This window comes from Halichoeres trimaculatus, unplaced genomic scaffold, assembly GCF_033239565.1.
Source record: "Halichoeres trimaculatus isolate MK-OKI-2021-1 unplaced genomic scaffold, fHalTri1.1 fHalTri1_scaffold_20, whole genome shotgun sequence".
Classification (NCBI taxonomy): domain Eukaryota; kingdom Metazoa; phylum Chordata; class Actinopteri; order Labriformes; family Labridae; genus Halichoeres; species Halichoeres trimaculatus.
In genome coordinates this window covers 12,743,185-12,756,297 of record NW_027437198.1, presented here as the reverse complement: position 1 = coordinate 12,756,297, position 13,113 = coordinate 12,743,185, and the positions used below count along the sequence as shown (strand labels likewise).

Here is a 13,113-nt window from a genome sequence, read left to right as displayed (position 1 = left end):
ATTTGTAGCTCTAAAGATCATCATCAGTGAAGAGGGCCTGCATTAGTTATAAATATTTCATCCCACTGTCTGGTTGGTTAATTATCTCTTCCTCTTGGAGATGGCAGTGTCTCAGACTCAGAGTCGTGGAGGTTTTGGGTGGAGCTGAGCTGAACTCTGTAAACTCTGATCCAGATGCAGCGACATGCAGAAACCAGAGCGGACGAATCAATTTTCACCGCTGCTGTTTTCAGCTTTTCGCTCATAATCGGGAACCTCGTAAGCGTGGCATGACTCATCAAGAGCGGCTACTTAGAAAACACCTACAGCTCACACAGAAACACACAAACTTTAACACACACATTGGCTTTAGATGACTGGATGGTCACGGTGTGTGTGAGTCAGGCTGGAAGGCGGCCCGGCAGCAGGAGGCCACTGGCTGGCATTAGAGCGACTGTGACGAGGAGAATTTAATCTAAATGCAAATTTCTTCAGCATCCAGACGGACGGCGGACCTTTGGTGAGAGTTTGGATTCTCTGGTCCTGCTGTTAGAAACACCACAGAGCTTTAAGGCTCATAATCAGCTAACAAATGAGTGTCTGTGTCCATGTTTGTTCAAAGACAATCAATTAGTCTTCAGTCACAGAGCACCGTCAGCTGTGAAACCATCAGTAATGAAGGAGAGTGGATTTAATATCAAGAAGTTTCTTTACTCAAACCTTGGCACTGAGTCCAGTCACTGACTAAACTTAAATGTGGGAATATTTGGCTATCCCTTCTAAAGTTTATCAGATTATTGCCGATGTGTTCTAGGATTAGATCTTACCAGGCATTCAAGGAGTCTGGCAGGTCGGGAGATGATGAAGAGCAGCTTCTTCACCAGCTCTGTGACGAAGGTGACCTCAGCGCTTTCTGAACGCTCAAAGGCCTGATGGGAAGAGACACGGAGAGGTGGGAAAGAAACACATTAACACCAAAACACTGAATTAAACAGCACAGGAAGGAGAAACAGAGGCAGAGATCTTATCAAGCCGCCAAACACTGTCTCTGATGAAGTTTCCTGATATCTGCTGCAGCCATTTAGAGCACAATTAACCTCAATTTCCAACATGCTCCCTGCGGAAGCTGCCACAAATCTGAGCTGAAAAGTGTCACCCCAATACCAAGAAACATGCATGAATATTTGCATGTTTAACTTTATGGAGAAATCACACGACACACCACCCAAACTTACGTCATGAAACAGTTTCTCCAGGTTCTCCTGCAGCTCGAAGAAGTAGACGGATGTGATGAGACCCTCTCTAGCTTTGGCCAGACAGTCTCTGGAGAGCTCAGCGATCTGGTGATGAATGAAGCTGAGGACGCCGTCGGCCAGAGGAAGAACACTTTCAGGAGAGAACGCCTGGATGAAGTCGGTGAGCCGTCCCTCCATCTGAGCCGTGGCCTGGACGAGAACAGAAATCAGAAAAAAAGTGAGAATGGTGTGAAAATATGATTCAGTAAAAAGATTTAACTCCTTTAGAGGAGCCAGCTGGCCGTGCTGATTTACACCGACTTTAATGCAGCTTCATATTTCATCTGACTCATGAGAGAAGAAGCCCACAGAGCTTTCACCTCTTATGAATGCCAAACTATAAACCTAATTCCCCAGAAGTCTTGATTTTTATCACTATGAGGCTTTCAGCTCATTTCCTCCGACACCAGCAGAACAAACCAAGAGAAGAGAAGCCACAAAAAGAGGAAATCTCTCTGGTTCAAGTCTTCAGATCTGCTGAAGTATTTATAAGAGCTCTGAAAAAGCTTTGAACTTATCTCTGCAGCGCAGGGCGATCATGGTGTTTGTTCTGGTCCAGATGGCTCATATAGTATATGATAACTTTCCTTTTTTTTCTCTGGTATTTCAGCTCTGACCTCACAGGATTTAACACTTAAAGCTATGGTCTACTATTTGGAAGCTCGGTAATTATTAATAACACAGTTTTTGAGGTCGTTATGGTCTGATGGTCCGATCTACGCAATATAAAAAGCGAGCAATTGACCGATCCCCTCATTTTGGGTTTGTCAATCCCCTGTCTCCCCTGCTCCGCACCGTCCCACCAATGGTCCCGCCTCATCATTCCCCACTACCCCTCTCACGTCAGCTAGCTGCTCAGCTACTGAAGCGTCATGGAGCCAGAGAAGACCGAAACCAGGAAGCTGTTACTGTTACCCTCCACGGCGAAGGGAAGAAAACGAAAAAGTTTCGAGGAAAAGGCTGAAGCAAGGAAGAATTAAGAGTGATACAGGTGCCAACAGAGACTGAATGTTGAAGAAATGTATGACCGGTGGAAAAAGCTGCAGAGGGACTTGTGACTGAAGACTGACGCCAAGACTGCTGAGTTTCTGTTGAACCGAGTCTGTGCCTATACTGGCTAATGACTGAACGCTGCTGGTCGGAGCGGGTAGGCTCTGTCAATAGATTTTAGCATAAGTTAGCCACGCGTCTTTAGCATTGTAAACTGAGCTGGTGAAGACACGATGAGAAAGGTAAAGCCTTGCCCACAGTCGGCTCTGCTCTGATCAGCTGGCAGTGGCAACGCCTGACCTGCTCTGCCATGCTAGTTTATGGTTTTGATCGCGCCGGTCCAATTGAAAAAGCTACCACTGTGTGTTACAAGAAGGATGGCTGTGGTGTTTGTTACATTTTCTGTCGGCCAGCTTCTTGCTCTGGAGGGGGCGTGTTGTTAGGAGGCGAAGTAGGGCGATACGAGCTGGGGGGCGGAATCTTGGAACACGGAGGGAGGGGTGAGTGAGGCTGCGTTTTGCAAATGCGTCTCATCAGCCAAACTGGGTTTCAGATCGTAGACCATAGCTTTAATTCTGGATGGGTTTGGATTTAATGGAGGTAAGTGGTTAAATGTGTTTCACCTTAGGAAAGCGTTCTTTGTACACATGGTTCATCATCACGATTTCATTGTCGTAGCAGGACGAGGAACGTCCTGGGCTGAGGAGAAAAACAGGAAACAGGTGGAGTACAATCAAAAACATGTTTTTTTTCTTCCAAAATCAGACTGAAAAAATATTAGTGTCCTGAAAAACACATCTGAATGATATAAGCTCTTCTTTAGTTTGGTTGAGTGGTTCAGTTATGCGCCCCATGTACAGCAGCCTGATCTAATAATTCTCAGCTGAGCATCCTGTGTTTGAATCCAACCTGAGGCCACCCTGTTTCTTGCTCTGAACTCTTACAAATCCTTTCAAAATGAAGCATAAAAGCCCAGAACTGTAACTTCAAAAGAATATTCAAATTAAAAATACAAGCTAGCGTTTTCTAAAATTTCTCCAACTAATACTAACATTATTAACTAATTTCAGTCTGATTCAAGGTTATAACTGCAACAAAACAGTTTCATCCAGAAAGCATCTGATAAAAGTTCCTCAGTGTAGGAATCAATCAACACGTGTTCACATTCAGACACAAGAAGTGAATGAACAAGCTGAACACAGTGTTTTTCACTGTTTCTATGGAGGAGAACATGACTGCAATGTGCAAATCTTATATCCACCTGAAAGTAGCAAAATGCCAATTTGAGAGCTGTAGAAAGTTTCTCAGAAAAGACTCAAAGAAGCAGTGAATGTTAAAATCATAGACTGTATAAAACATGGACGTAGCCTCCGCGACGTCACCGTCTGTTCCTGAAACCGTGAAATGAAGCCAATCCATGCAGCTATACTTGCTATGACGCCTGCTGTGAGATTTTCTTCGAGCTACAAGGCGCCCGCTGGTCATGTGACCTGAACTGTGCCTCTGATTGGAAAATCAAACAATCCTAATAACTGCTAGATAAAAGATCACTCACCGCACAGTTTGTGCCTATAGTGAAATCAGCATCTTAGACCCAAGCTGTTTTTTGAACCAGGCTGTAAATATGCTCTTTGATGCTGTAAAAGTCTGTTTTTATGGTTGGTGTGTACGTGACTTCTTGTCTTTCTGCAGGCGGACTCTCGATGAACAGCAACTTTTAGCACACATAGGCTTAATTTTTACTAACTGGGTGTTGCTCCTTGGTTCAAATCAATGAATTGCCTCCTGTTTCTAGGTATTAGACCCAAAGATTTTTGCAGCTAACTGTGTGTTTGGCTCACAATCTTGATTCTCTGTGCAGACACATCTGTACCTGCTCTGTTTGGTGTGATTCTTTACTAAAAATCACAGTCATTAGTCTAAACACAAACAGGTGGACTTCTGTCTGACATCAAAATCAGTGCTGAGCTGTATTAAATGAAAAAAAAGATCATGCAAACGGTAACTGCCGTAAATCAGAGTCTTCTAACTGACAAAATATGTAAGAGTTAATTTTTCTACCCCAAGAACACCGCTCACCTTCGTCCAAAACAGTCTTTATACTCTGTTCATACACACCTTCATCACATCTAGACTTGACGACTGCAGCTGTCTCCACTGTAGCACAACCACAGAAGAGCAGTACGTTCAGAACAGGAACCCCCTCCAGAGACCACATCCCACCAGTCATCCATGGACTTCACTGACCTTCTGTCAAATACCAGATCCAGCCGCTTATAGCTCCACCCTATCTCTGTGATCTCCTTCATCACCACATCTTTCAGATCCCTCAGATGCAGCAAGGTTTACCTTCTGACAGCCTCACAGACCAAACGCTGAGCCTGGGATGACCTGACATTTTCTCTGAAACCTTCTGTTTTTATTATTATACCTTTATTTAACCAGATAAAAAACCCATTGAGATCAAGATCTCATTTACAAGGGTGACTTGGCCAAGAGGTCAACAGCACATGTCATAATTATGCAAGTTCATGTTAAAGTTTAAGGCAATAAATAGCAAATCACAACAACAAATAAGGCAGGGCACTGACTAAATAAGTTGAAGGAGAACAGTAACAATTTAAATATATATAACAAAGGTATTGTGCATAGGATTCAAAAAACTTCATAGTGACAGTGCTGTAGATTAAAAAACAACAGACTTCTTTCAAACCTCCTATCAAACCCACCTGTCCAGACTCATCTTCTTGGCTACCTGCATTTTTGCCAACTGTACAGCCTCTTTGAGTATCTAGAAAAGTGCTCCAGAAAGTGATGTGTTTTTGTTCTTTAAGTAAAAGAAGTTCAGGTTTTGAGTCACTGAAGTCAAAGTGTAATCTCAATCCACTGCTGCTGACCTGAGACTGCGCGAGCGTGGCCGCATGTGAGGAGAGCAGCGCCCTCCGTCGTCGTCAGTGATACTCTCGGTGCTGCCGAAGTGTTTGGAGAGGAAGTGGAGCTCGTCCATGGTGGGCTGGAAGGGCAGCTGGTGGAGCCGCTCCTGAGACGAGCTAGAGGACTGGAGCGAGGAAGAGGAAGAAGACGACAAAGATGTTATAAAGATGTAGAAAAGTTTTCTCTGACTGTTCGGAGGAGAGGGGAATCATTTACCGTGGAGCTTGGAGTGTTGGTGCCATATCCAGAAGAGGGCAAAGACGCTAAAGACCAACGCCGTCCATCTGCTCTGCTGAGAAAACAAAAGACACGTTTGTTTACTACATTTGTTTACCTTCAAACCAAATTCAAAGCTGTTTGTGGTGATTCTGGAGCCCCCTGTGGACAAAGCGGAAACTCTAACCACACAAATACCAGGCTGGGTGAACCAGATTTAATAAATGTGGTGATGTAAAGCAGTGACCTTCTGGAGGAGGTGAAGGAGAAGTGTGCTGGGTTGCTGGGGGAGAAGTTTCGTGGGCTGTCCAGAGGGCTGCTTCCTGTCGGGACAACAAGAAGATAAGTCTGAGCTTTAAAGCACTTTACATGTTGCTGCAGTAAGATGAAACCACAGGTGGTTTATGAGATGGCGTGTTACCGTACACACCGAGGTGTCCAGGCAGAGGCAGAGGAGAGTGAGGGCGAGGCAGCGTGGGAGACGTGGTGGTCAGGATCAGACTCTTCCTGTTACTCGTTCGACAACTACAGAGAAAAATGCAAAGAGATGCAAATGAAGGATTATAACACCATCACTCAGTGGTGAATCAGTGTAATATGTGCAGGGAATGGTGCATGTACAGACGGTGATATGTGCGAACGCATGCAGGGTTTACTGCAGGAGGATGGGAGAGATAAGGAGAATTCAATTTCCTTTAGTCATCCATCCCTGTCTGCCTCCTCACCGCCGAGATAAGAGAGGGAAAGGGAGAGGAAAGGAGTCAGAGAATGAAAATTAATATTAAAATGACGCCAGGTTTATCTAATTACCTTTAGGTCTCTCTGAGTCACCTCATACCATCAAATTGCTCATGATGTCACAGGATTTATCAAACCATTAGCTGCTAAATTGAGCCAGCCGTTGGTATTCATACCTCCTAATTCTGCTCAGATTGTATCAGAGCTCTTCATTCAGAGGCTCTTTGAGCTGCTGACTGGTTCAAGAGCATGAAAACAGAAACAATGTGACAGAAAAAAGAGGAAACAAACAGCAGCCACATCATCTCCTCCATTAGTCAAAGAGAGCGCACGGTCTGCCTCCACTCTGTGCCGCCGTCACATGGGTTCACATGTGAGCTGCCTCTGCGCACACACACAGTCACACACTCAAATTCACCGTCATTGAGTCCTGCAGGGAAAGACAAAGGTTTGAATCTGGACTGACACAAAGAGAGCTGACTTGGTCGAGACTCAAGCAGTACGTTATTCTGAGATAATAAACACATCAATCCACAGAGAGGAGGACAGCATGTTTAATGTCTGCCTGTTGACACTGTGGCAAAACCGTTAGAATGGAATGGGACGTCAAAGAACGCTGCAGAGTAGAACGCAACAAAACGGATCAAAACAGAATGGAATGTTTCTGATTGGTCAACATTCTGCAACAACAGCAATTAACTCTCAACATTAGCAGTCAGAGCCTGCACAGGTGACAATTTTTTTTCTCTCTCGAAAGTCTAATCTTTTCTCAGCTCTCATTCACAATGTATCTTAGCATTCACAAAAAACAACACAAAACAGCAGCTGTCAATCATTGTGTAACGTGCCTTGAAACCCCATTTTTAACTTCCTATGCCTAATGGAAAAGAAACCTTGAGAAAAAAAAGAGGACAGCCCAATAACACCCACATATCACCAAAACAAACAGATGAGAGAAACATTGCTATAAAGTGTATTAATTTTTAAAGTTAAAAGTCCATTTTTTTACAGTCCATGAAAACAATCTGATTACACCTGTCCAATCAAAAAAATGCCTGTTGATGCTGTGGCAAAAATGTTAATTTCTGTTAGCAACCCAAATCAGGGCAATGGAAGGAGAATATCTTGGATATGAGGATAAAACTAAAGACTATTGCTTAACATGTTAACATTTTACCTGGGAATTAAGTGCATGCTTTTTATTTTATAGACCTCCATTGTACATATGTATTATGTTTTTCACATGTCTTTTAAAGTTCACAATAATAATAATAAAAATAATATTGATATCAAAATATAATAATAATAATAATAATAATAATAATAATAATAATAATAATAATAATAATAATAATAATAATAATAATAATAATATTATTAATAATAATAATAATAATAATTATTATTATTATTATTATTATTATTATTATTATTATTATTATTATTACTACCATTATTATTATTATTATTATTATTATTATTATTATTATGATTATTATTATTGTATATTTAATTCTTTCTTTATTTGTTAATTTATTTATTAATTTATATATTCTTTCATTTGAAGAAAGTGTGGCTACTACTGCTGCCAGTGAGAGTAAATTGGTTGATAGCTGACCATTATAAGCATCAACACACACACAAAAAAAAAAAAAAAAGGAGGAAAAGTGTCAAAAATGCTGGTGCTTGGACAGTTTTGTTGTCCAGCCCAGCCCCTCTTTCTTCCAGTGCAAAACATAAGTTGTGATGATTGGTTGGGTGTGGTCTGTGAAGTCATAAATTTGTGGCTTTGTGATTCCCTGATTCAAAGATAAGAGACTCAACATATTCATTAATATCATGAACCCGATCCTGCAGCATCTAATCCATCTGTGTTTGTTCCTCTGCCTGCAAACCGGATGTCCTGATGGATCCGATCCCATACGTCTGGGTTCAAGATGCAGCACAGAAATCTGCTATTGTGCCTTTTCTTACTGAATCAATAACTCTGACGCATTCCTATCACCTAGAAACCTTTTAGTCTTCAGCTAGTGTGTGTGATCACAGCAACACATCATCTGCATATGTGTGAATTCTGCATTCAAAGCTGCAAACACACCAACACACACAGTTTCAGATCCTCCTGCTCTGCTCAGTTTCCTGTTCTGTGTGTAAACATGTGGGTGCCAAGTGGGGTGTGTGTAATTCACACACATTCAGGAAGTATGAAGCAGCTGCCGATGCAGAGTCCAAATTTTTAGAGCGACGCCTGGGGGAGTGTTTCTGCTCGATGGTCATTCAAGATCAAGAGTGAGGGAGAGAAGAGGGGAGGAGGAGGAGGAGGGGGACACTTCACTGCACTGAGTGGATCTGGATCCTACTGGCTGCTGCTGCAGGCCAGAGAGGGAGGGAGGGATGTGCAGAAGAGATAGCGTTAGCATAGACTGTATGAATAATAGATGGAGCTGCTGTGACGTCACTGGTTTGTGAGGTGGCGCCTGGAGATCTGCACGCTCGCTGCAGCCAGGGTGGGAGATATTTGGAGGAGAGTGAGGGGTTGGTGTCAATAATTCATTTAACTTTTGCATTTCAGGGGACGCAAACACCACAACAGTGTTCAGAAAAAGTGATTTTGGGCCCTTGGTAAATCTTGTCAGACTTCCTCATTTTACTCTCAGAAACATGTTTCTCAAACTGTACCAACTGCTCTCAGACTAAAAATGATTTACAAATGGTCAAACCCTGTGTTTTATGCAGCATCCTGACTGTAAAGGACCCAAATATTTGTTTATCCTTTCTGTTTTTACTTTGAAGATGTCTCTGGACTGGTGTTAACCTTTCCTGTAAGATATATCATAACGGTGGATGCTTTTTTTAATGCATATAAACTGGAAGTATCGTGTGAAGAAGCAGATAAACGGCACAGACAACACACAAAAAGAGTTGCTTTATGTTCAAAAAGCACCTGATTGATGGAGGCACAAGGTTCATATATGGTTGAATTTTCATGCAGCTTGATTTAAGCAGCTTTGTTGCTGCTTGTTGAAGTTTGTCTGTTTTTTTTTTGTGTCGGGTTTTTGAGCTAGCTTGAGAGCTACGACAGTTTCACACATAGACTGTAAAAAAAATGGACGTCATCTTGTTTGGCTCAAAGTGAGGCCCCCACAAAAACTGCTCTCCCTGGTGGCTGGCTGCAGTACAGGTAAAAAAAATCTGTCTCCCCAGTCATTCCAGATAGGATGTAGTCAAATTTATGAGGTGATTAGAAGATATCATTAGGCTTCCTCCAAGTCCTCTCTTTCTTAGAAGTTTTGTTTATGTTAGTTATTAGAGGTTAAAAACAAGGCTTTACCTCATATTTAACGACTGACAGCTGCCATTCTTGTGTATTTTTTTCTTAGGTTGTTAAATATGTCAGGAGGTAGAGTCAAGAAGTGATAAGACTCTCAAAAGAAAAAATATATTTTTTTTAGTCAGCTGGCTCCACTAAGATTCCCTCTGAGTCCCTTATAGCCTCCACTGCGCAGACTCTGGCTGCACAATGGCTGCCAGTGGCGGCACCTGTGATTAGGGATGGGTACCAAATTAGGAACTTTTATAGGTACCGACCAAATTCTGTCAAAAGTACCGGGTACCAACTCACATTAAATCAAAAGGTACCGTGTTTAAGTACCGTGTTTAGGTACCTAAACGTATCCTAGTGACTGTGAGGGAGTGGACGAGTAGGCGATTTTTCATGCTTGATATGGATACAGCATTGCAAGGTTATATACCGAAGACAAAATATGTTAAATTAAAAGAAAATGTATTTTATTATTAAACTTTTTTTTTTTCCACAAAAACACAAAAAAGTACCACAAATTGGTACTGTTGAGTACCGGGCATTGGTTCCATATTGTTTGAATTGTGAAAGGTACCCACCCCTACCTGTGACGGGGGTATTTTTTTGCTTCAAAATCATTCAACGGTAAATGGCGGAGCTACGCTGTCCACTCTCTATATAGCCAATGGTAACGTCTGATGCTTAAAGTTATCAGAAAAAAGTGAATTAACTTCCCTTGTTATCCAAAGTAAGTAAAAGAACTCTATTGTGATGCTTTTATGCGGTACTAAGTAACAGTGAAATTCTTAAATGTAAATAATTACTGTTTATATTTCCTAAAAGGTTCAAAAACAAATGTAAGAACATGGTAGAACAGGTTAATTTTAAGAGCCAAAGTGATTTATTAATGTAAAAAAAATATCGATATTTTCAGTATTCTTTTCTTTTACCTCTGTTTTTTCATTAACACTTTCTGAGAGTCACGTCATCAATCAACCTGGGATGCTACACTGACCCTTTAGGTTATCTATCTCGGCTCAATAGGCTGAAAATTGGCCAATTCCAGTCTCAGCTGGTTGATTGATGCACCTTTAACTATTGCAAAAAGATGATTCATACTCAGAAAAGGTCTCTGGGAATGTGTTGACTGTAAACCGAGTCAAAGATAGAGCAATTAGATGAAAAGCAAAAGGACAAAGTGATGAAAAAGAACTGCAGGTGCATTTTCAAAGTGTTAAACATCACCCACACAGGCGCGAGATAAACATGACCCACTTTGTTTTTCACACACACACGCACGCGTACGCGTGCACACACACACACACACACACACACACACACACACACACACACACACACACACACACACACACACACACACACACACACACACACACACACACACACGTGTGTGTTTGTGTTCATGCTGCACAAACACAACAGACTGCATAAACAGAGCACATAAGGGGGGGATATTATTCAGCAGGAAGCGTGAGCAGATGACACTGCCACTAACAAAGCCAGACAAATAGGAGCCGTCACCTTCTGCATGCTCACAGATCAGAATTTATTAAAGAGCAGAAAGAGAGGCCATAGTTATCACGACAAACTGTTATTCACATCAAGCTACAGAGATAAATCTGAGATACAGAGGCTCAGAGGAGAGGCACGAAGAGAAAAACAAAACCACTGATTCTTTTCTCCCTCGATCCAGAGTTCTTAACAAATAAAACCTGGGAGCTTTATCTAAGGTGAAGTTTACACCAGAATTCAAAGGCTGTGTCACTTAATTTGAGGAGCATGTGAATGTTTTGGTGTGTCACCCTGCAGGGATGGAGAGAGGAGCTACAGTCACGTGTTTGTTTCCAGGCAGCGTGTGGCGACGAGTCTCCAAATAACAGCAACAAGGGACCACAGAGAGGGAGAAGAGGGAAGATATGGCCGTATGTAAATGACTTTTTTAGTTTTTAAATCTGTATTTTACTGGCATTCAGCACCCAACATCTCCATGGTTCACACTTCCACTTTGTGTGAGCTCAAAAATGTCTGCTGTGTCTGTTTTTATAAGGACAGTCGGTCCACTCCAGCTCTGTTTGAGTTCCTCTAACAGCAGCTGTGCAGCAGGTCACACAGGCTGCATTAAAAGGAAAGGACAGAGTCTAAAACAGTGGAGCTGAGAGGCCCGAGGCGGCTCGCTGTCCTCACTCAGCTCCATCACAGCTCCACTCAGCTTCACCCAGCGTCATGTGAAAAGTCAGAAACACACTTCTCCTCTGACCCTTTTTGTTCCCACTCTCAGAGCTCTCTGACAGCACCTGGGTGCCTCTTAGCAGGTACTAAAGGAGCTCTTTCTGATGTCCTTTTCTTTGAAATTCTCTGTTTCAGTCTGAGGATGCAGCTGACAGCAGAGATTCCCTCAGCTGTGTTTTCCCGTAGAAGACGCTCAGAGGAGACGGCAGGAGGATCAAAGAGAGAGGACGCACAGGACAGTGTGGATTCAACTCTGCGTGAAGAAGCTCCAGCACTTAAACAAAGACTCGGGTGTCTCCTCCTCACACTGACCACCTTTAGTTTAAACTTAATTGGTTTAGTGGAGTGTAAATGCTTTAGTCAAAGAGAAGAAGAGGATGCAGAGGAAATGTGTTGCTCTCTTTGCAGCACACTGAGCGATAAGGTGTCTTTCCAACACGTTGCACCTGGGTTGAGTTGACCCAATATGCAACTTCCAAAAAATGCAAGAAACTGCAAATTCAAAAAGTTTGCATCAGAAGAGGAACAAAAATTATAAGAAAATTCCCATTTGTAAACATGCAACGAGCTGCAAATCCAGTCCTCATGAGAGGAGTGTAATAGGGCTGCAGTATGTCAAAGATTATTTATGCAAATGTACAATTACTGCAGAAAAAGAAGCCAAAACAAACATGTAACTCAACAGAAGAAATGAAATCTAGAAAATAATGCTATTAAAATGAGAGTAAATGATGATTGAATGAAGAATTAAAAGAAGAAGAGAGCAGAGAGAGGAGGGAGGCAGTCTCAGCGTGTCTGTGTGTCTTGAATGCTCACGTAACCGTAGAGCTGGTCCCTAATGGAGGAGCAGACAGGGATATCACCCCAGGGCCCTGCACTCGCTGTCTCCCTCCTCCTGTCACCTCCCGCACGACCTCCCTTCTTCACTTTCATTATCTTAATCACTCACTACCGTGTCGCCTTGCTCTCTCTGGTCTTGACTTTGACGAGTTAACTTTTCTGACCTTCTCTGACCCAATGAAACTCAGGAGGAAAGAAGGTTGTGTTTCTTCCATACATGCTGGAGTGTGTGGGCTCAGGTGTGCGTAGTAAGACACCCCACTGAAATAAAAGCTGGTTTAATTCCAAATCAGTGGTGGGGAGAGGAGTCACTGCAGGGGGCCGAGCTCTAAATCCATGTCTGATGTCGCTGCAGAAGAACCGCCCTGTGTTTTAATGTCAGCTCCAATTTTCAGGCTGTTGACTTCAGACACGGAGAGAGGCAGGGCTCAGATTAATTATTCTCGCTGTATAGTTCATGCACCCTTAAAATGTTATGCAAATGAGACATTTGTTAAACTGTTAAAGTTGCTTTTATTTACTTCTCAACCTGCACCTCCAATGCAGTGGGTGGCGGTACACGATCCATTG

At 42.4% G+C, this 13,113-nt stretch overlaps 1 protein-coding gene across 5 annotated transcripts in view; it reads right to left on the bottom strand.

Moving 5' to 3' along the window:
• The window catches only part of mast1b (microtubule associated serine/threonine kinase 1b), a 41,667-nt gene that overhangs the window by 13,414 nt on the left and 15,140 nt on the right, over positions 1–13,113 (bottom strand). For 3 of the 5 annotated variants that reach the window (XM_074695989.1, XM_074695990.1, XM_074695992.1), the window contains 7 exons: positions 5,845–5,939; positions 5,662–5,737; positions 5,415–5,490; positions 5,162–5,322; positions 2,888–2,963; positions 1,215–1,424; positions 807–908 (listed from right to left, as the gene is read on the bottom strand). In XM_074695989.1, the coding sequence (XP_074552090.1) occupies positions 807–908; positions 1,215–1,424; positions 2,888–2,963; positions 5,162–5,322; positions 5,415–5,490; positions 5,662–5,737; positions 5,845–5,939 (796 nt within the window). The remainder of the gene's footprint in view (positions 1–806; positions 909–1,214; positions 1,425–2,887; positions 2,964–5,161; positions 5,323–5,414; positions 5,491–5,661; positions 5,738–5,844; positions 5,940–13,113) is intronic. The other 2 variants (XM_074695991.1, XM_074695993.1) reach the window with 1 other exon arrangement.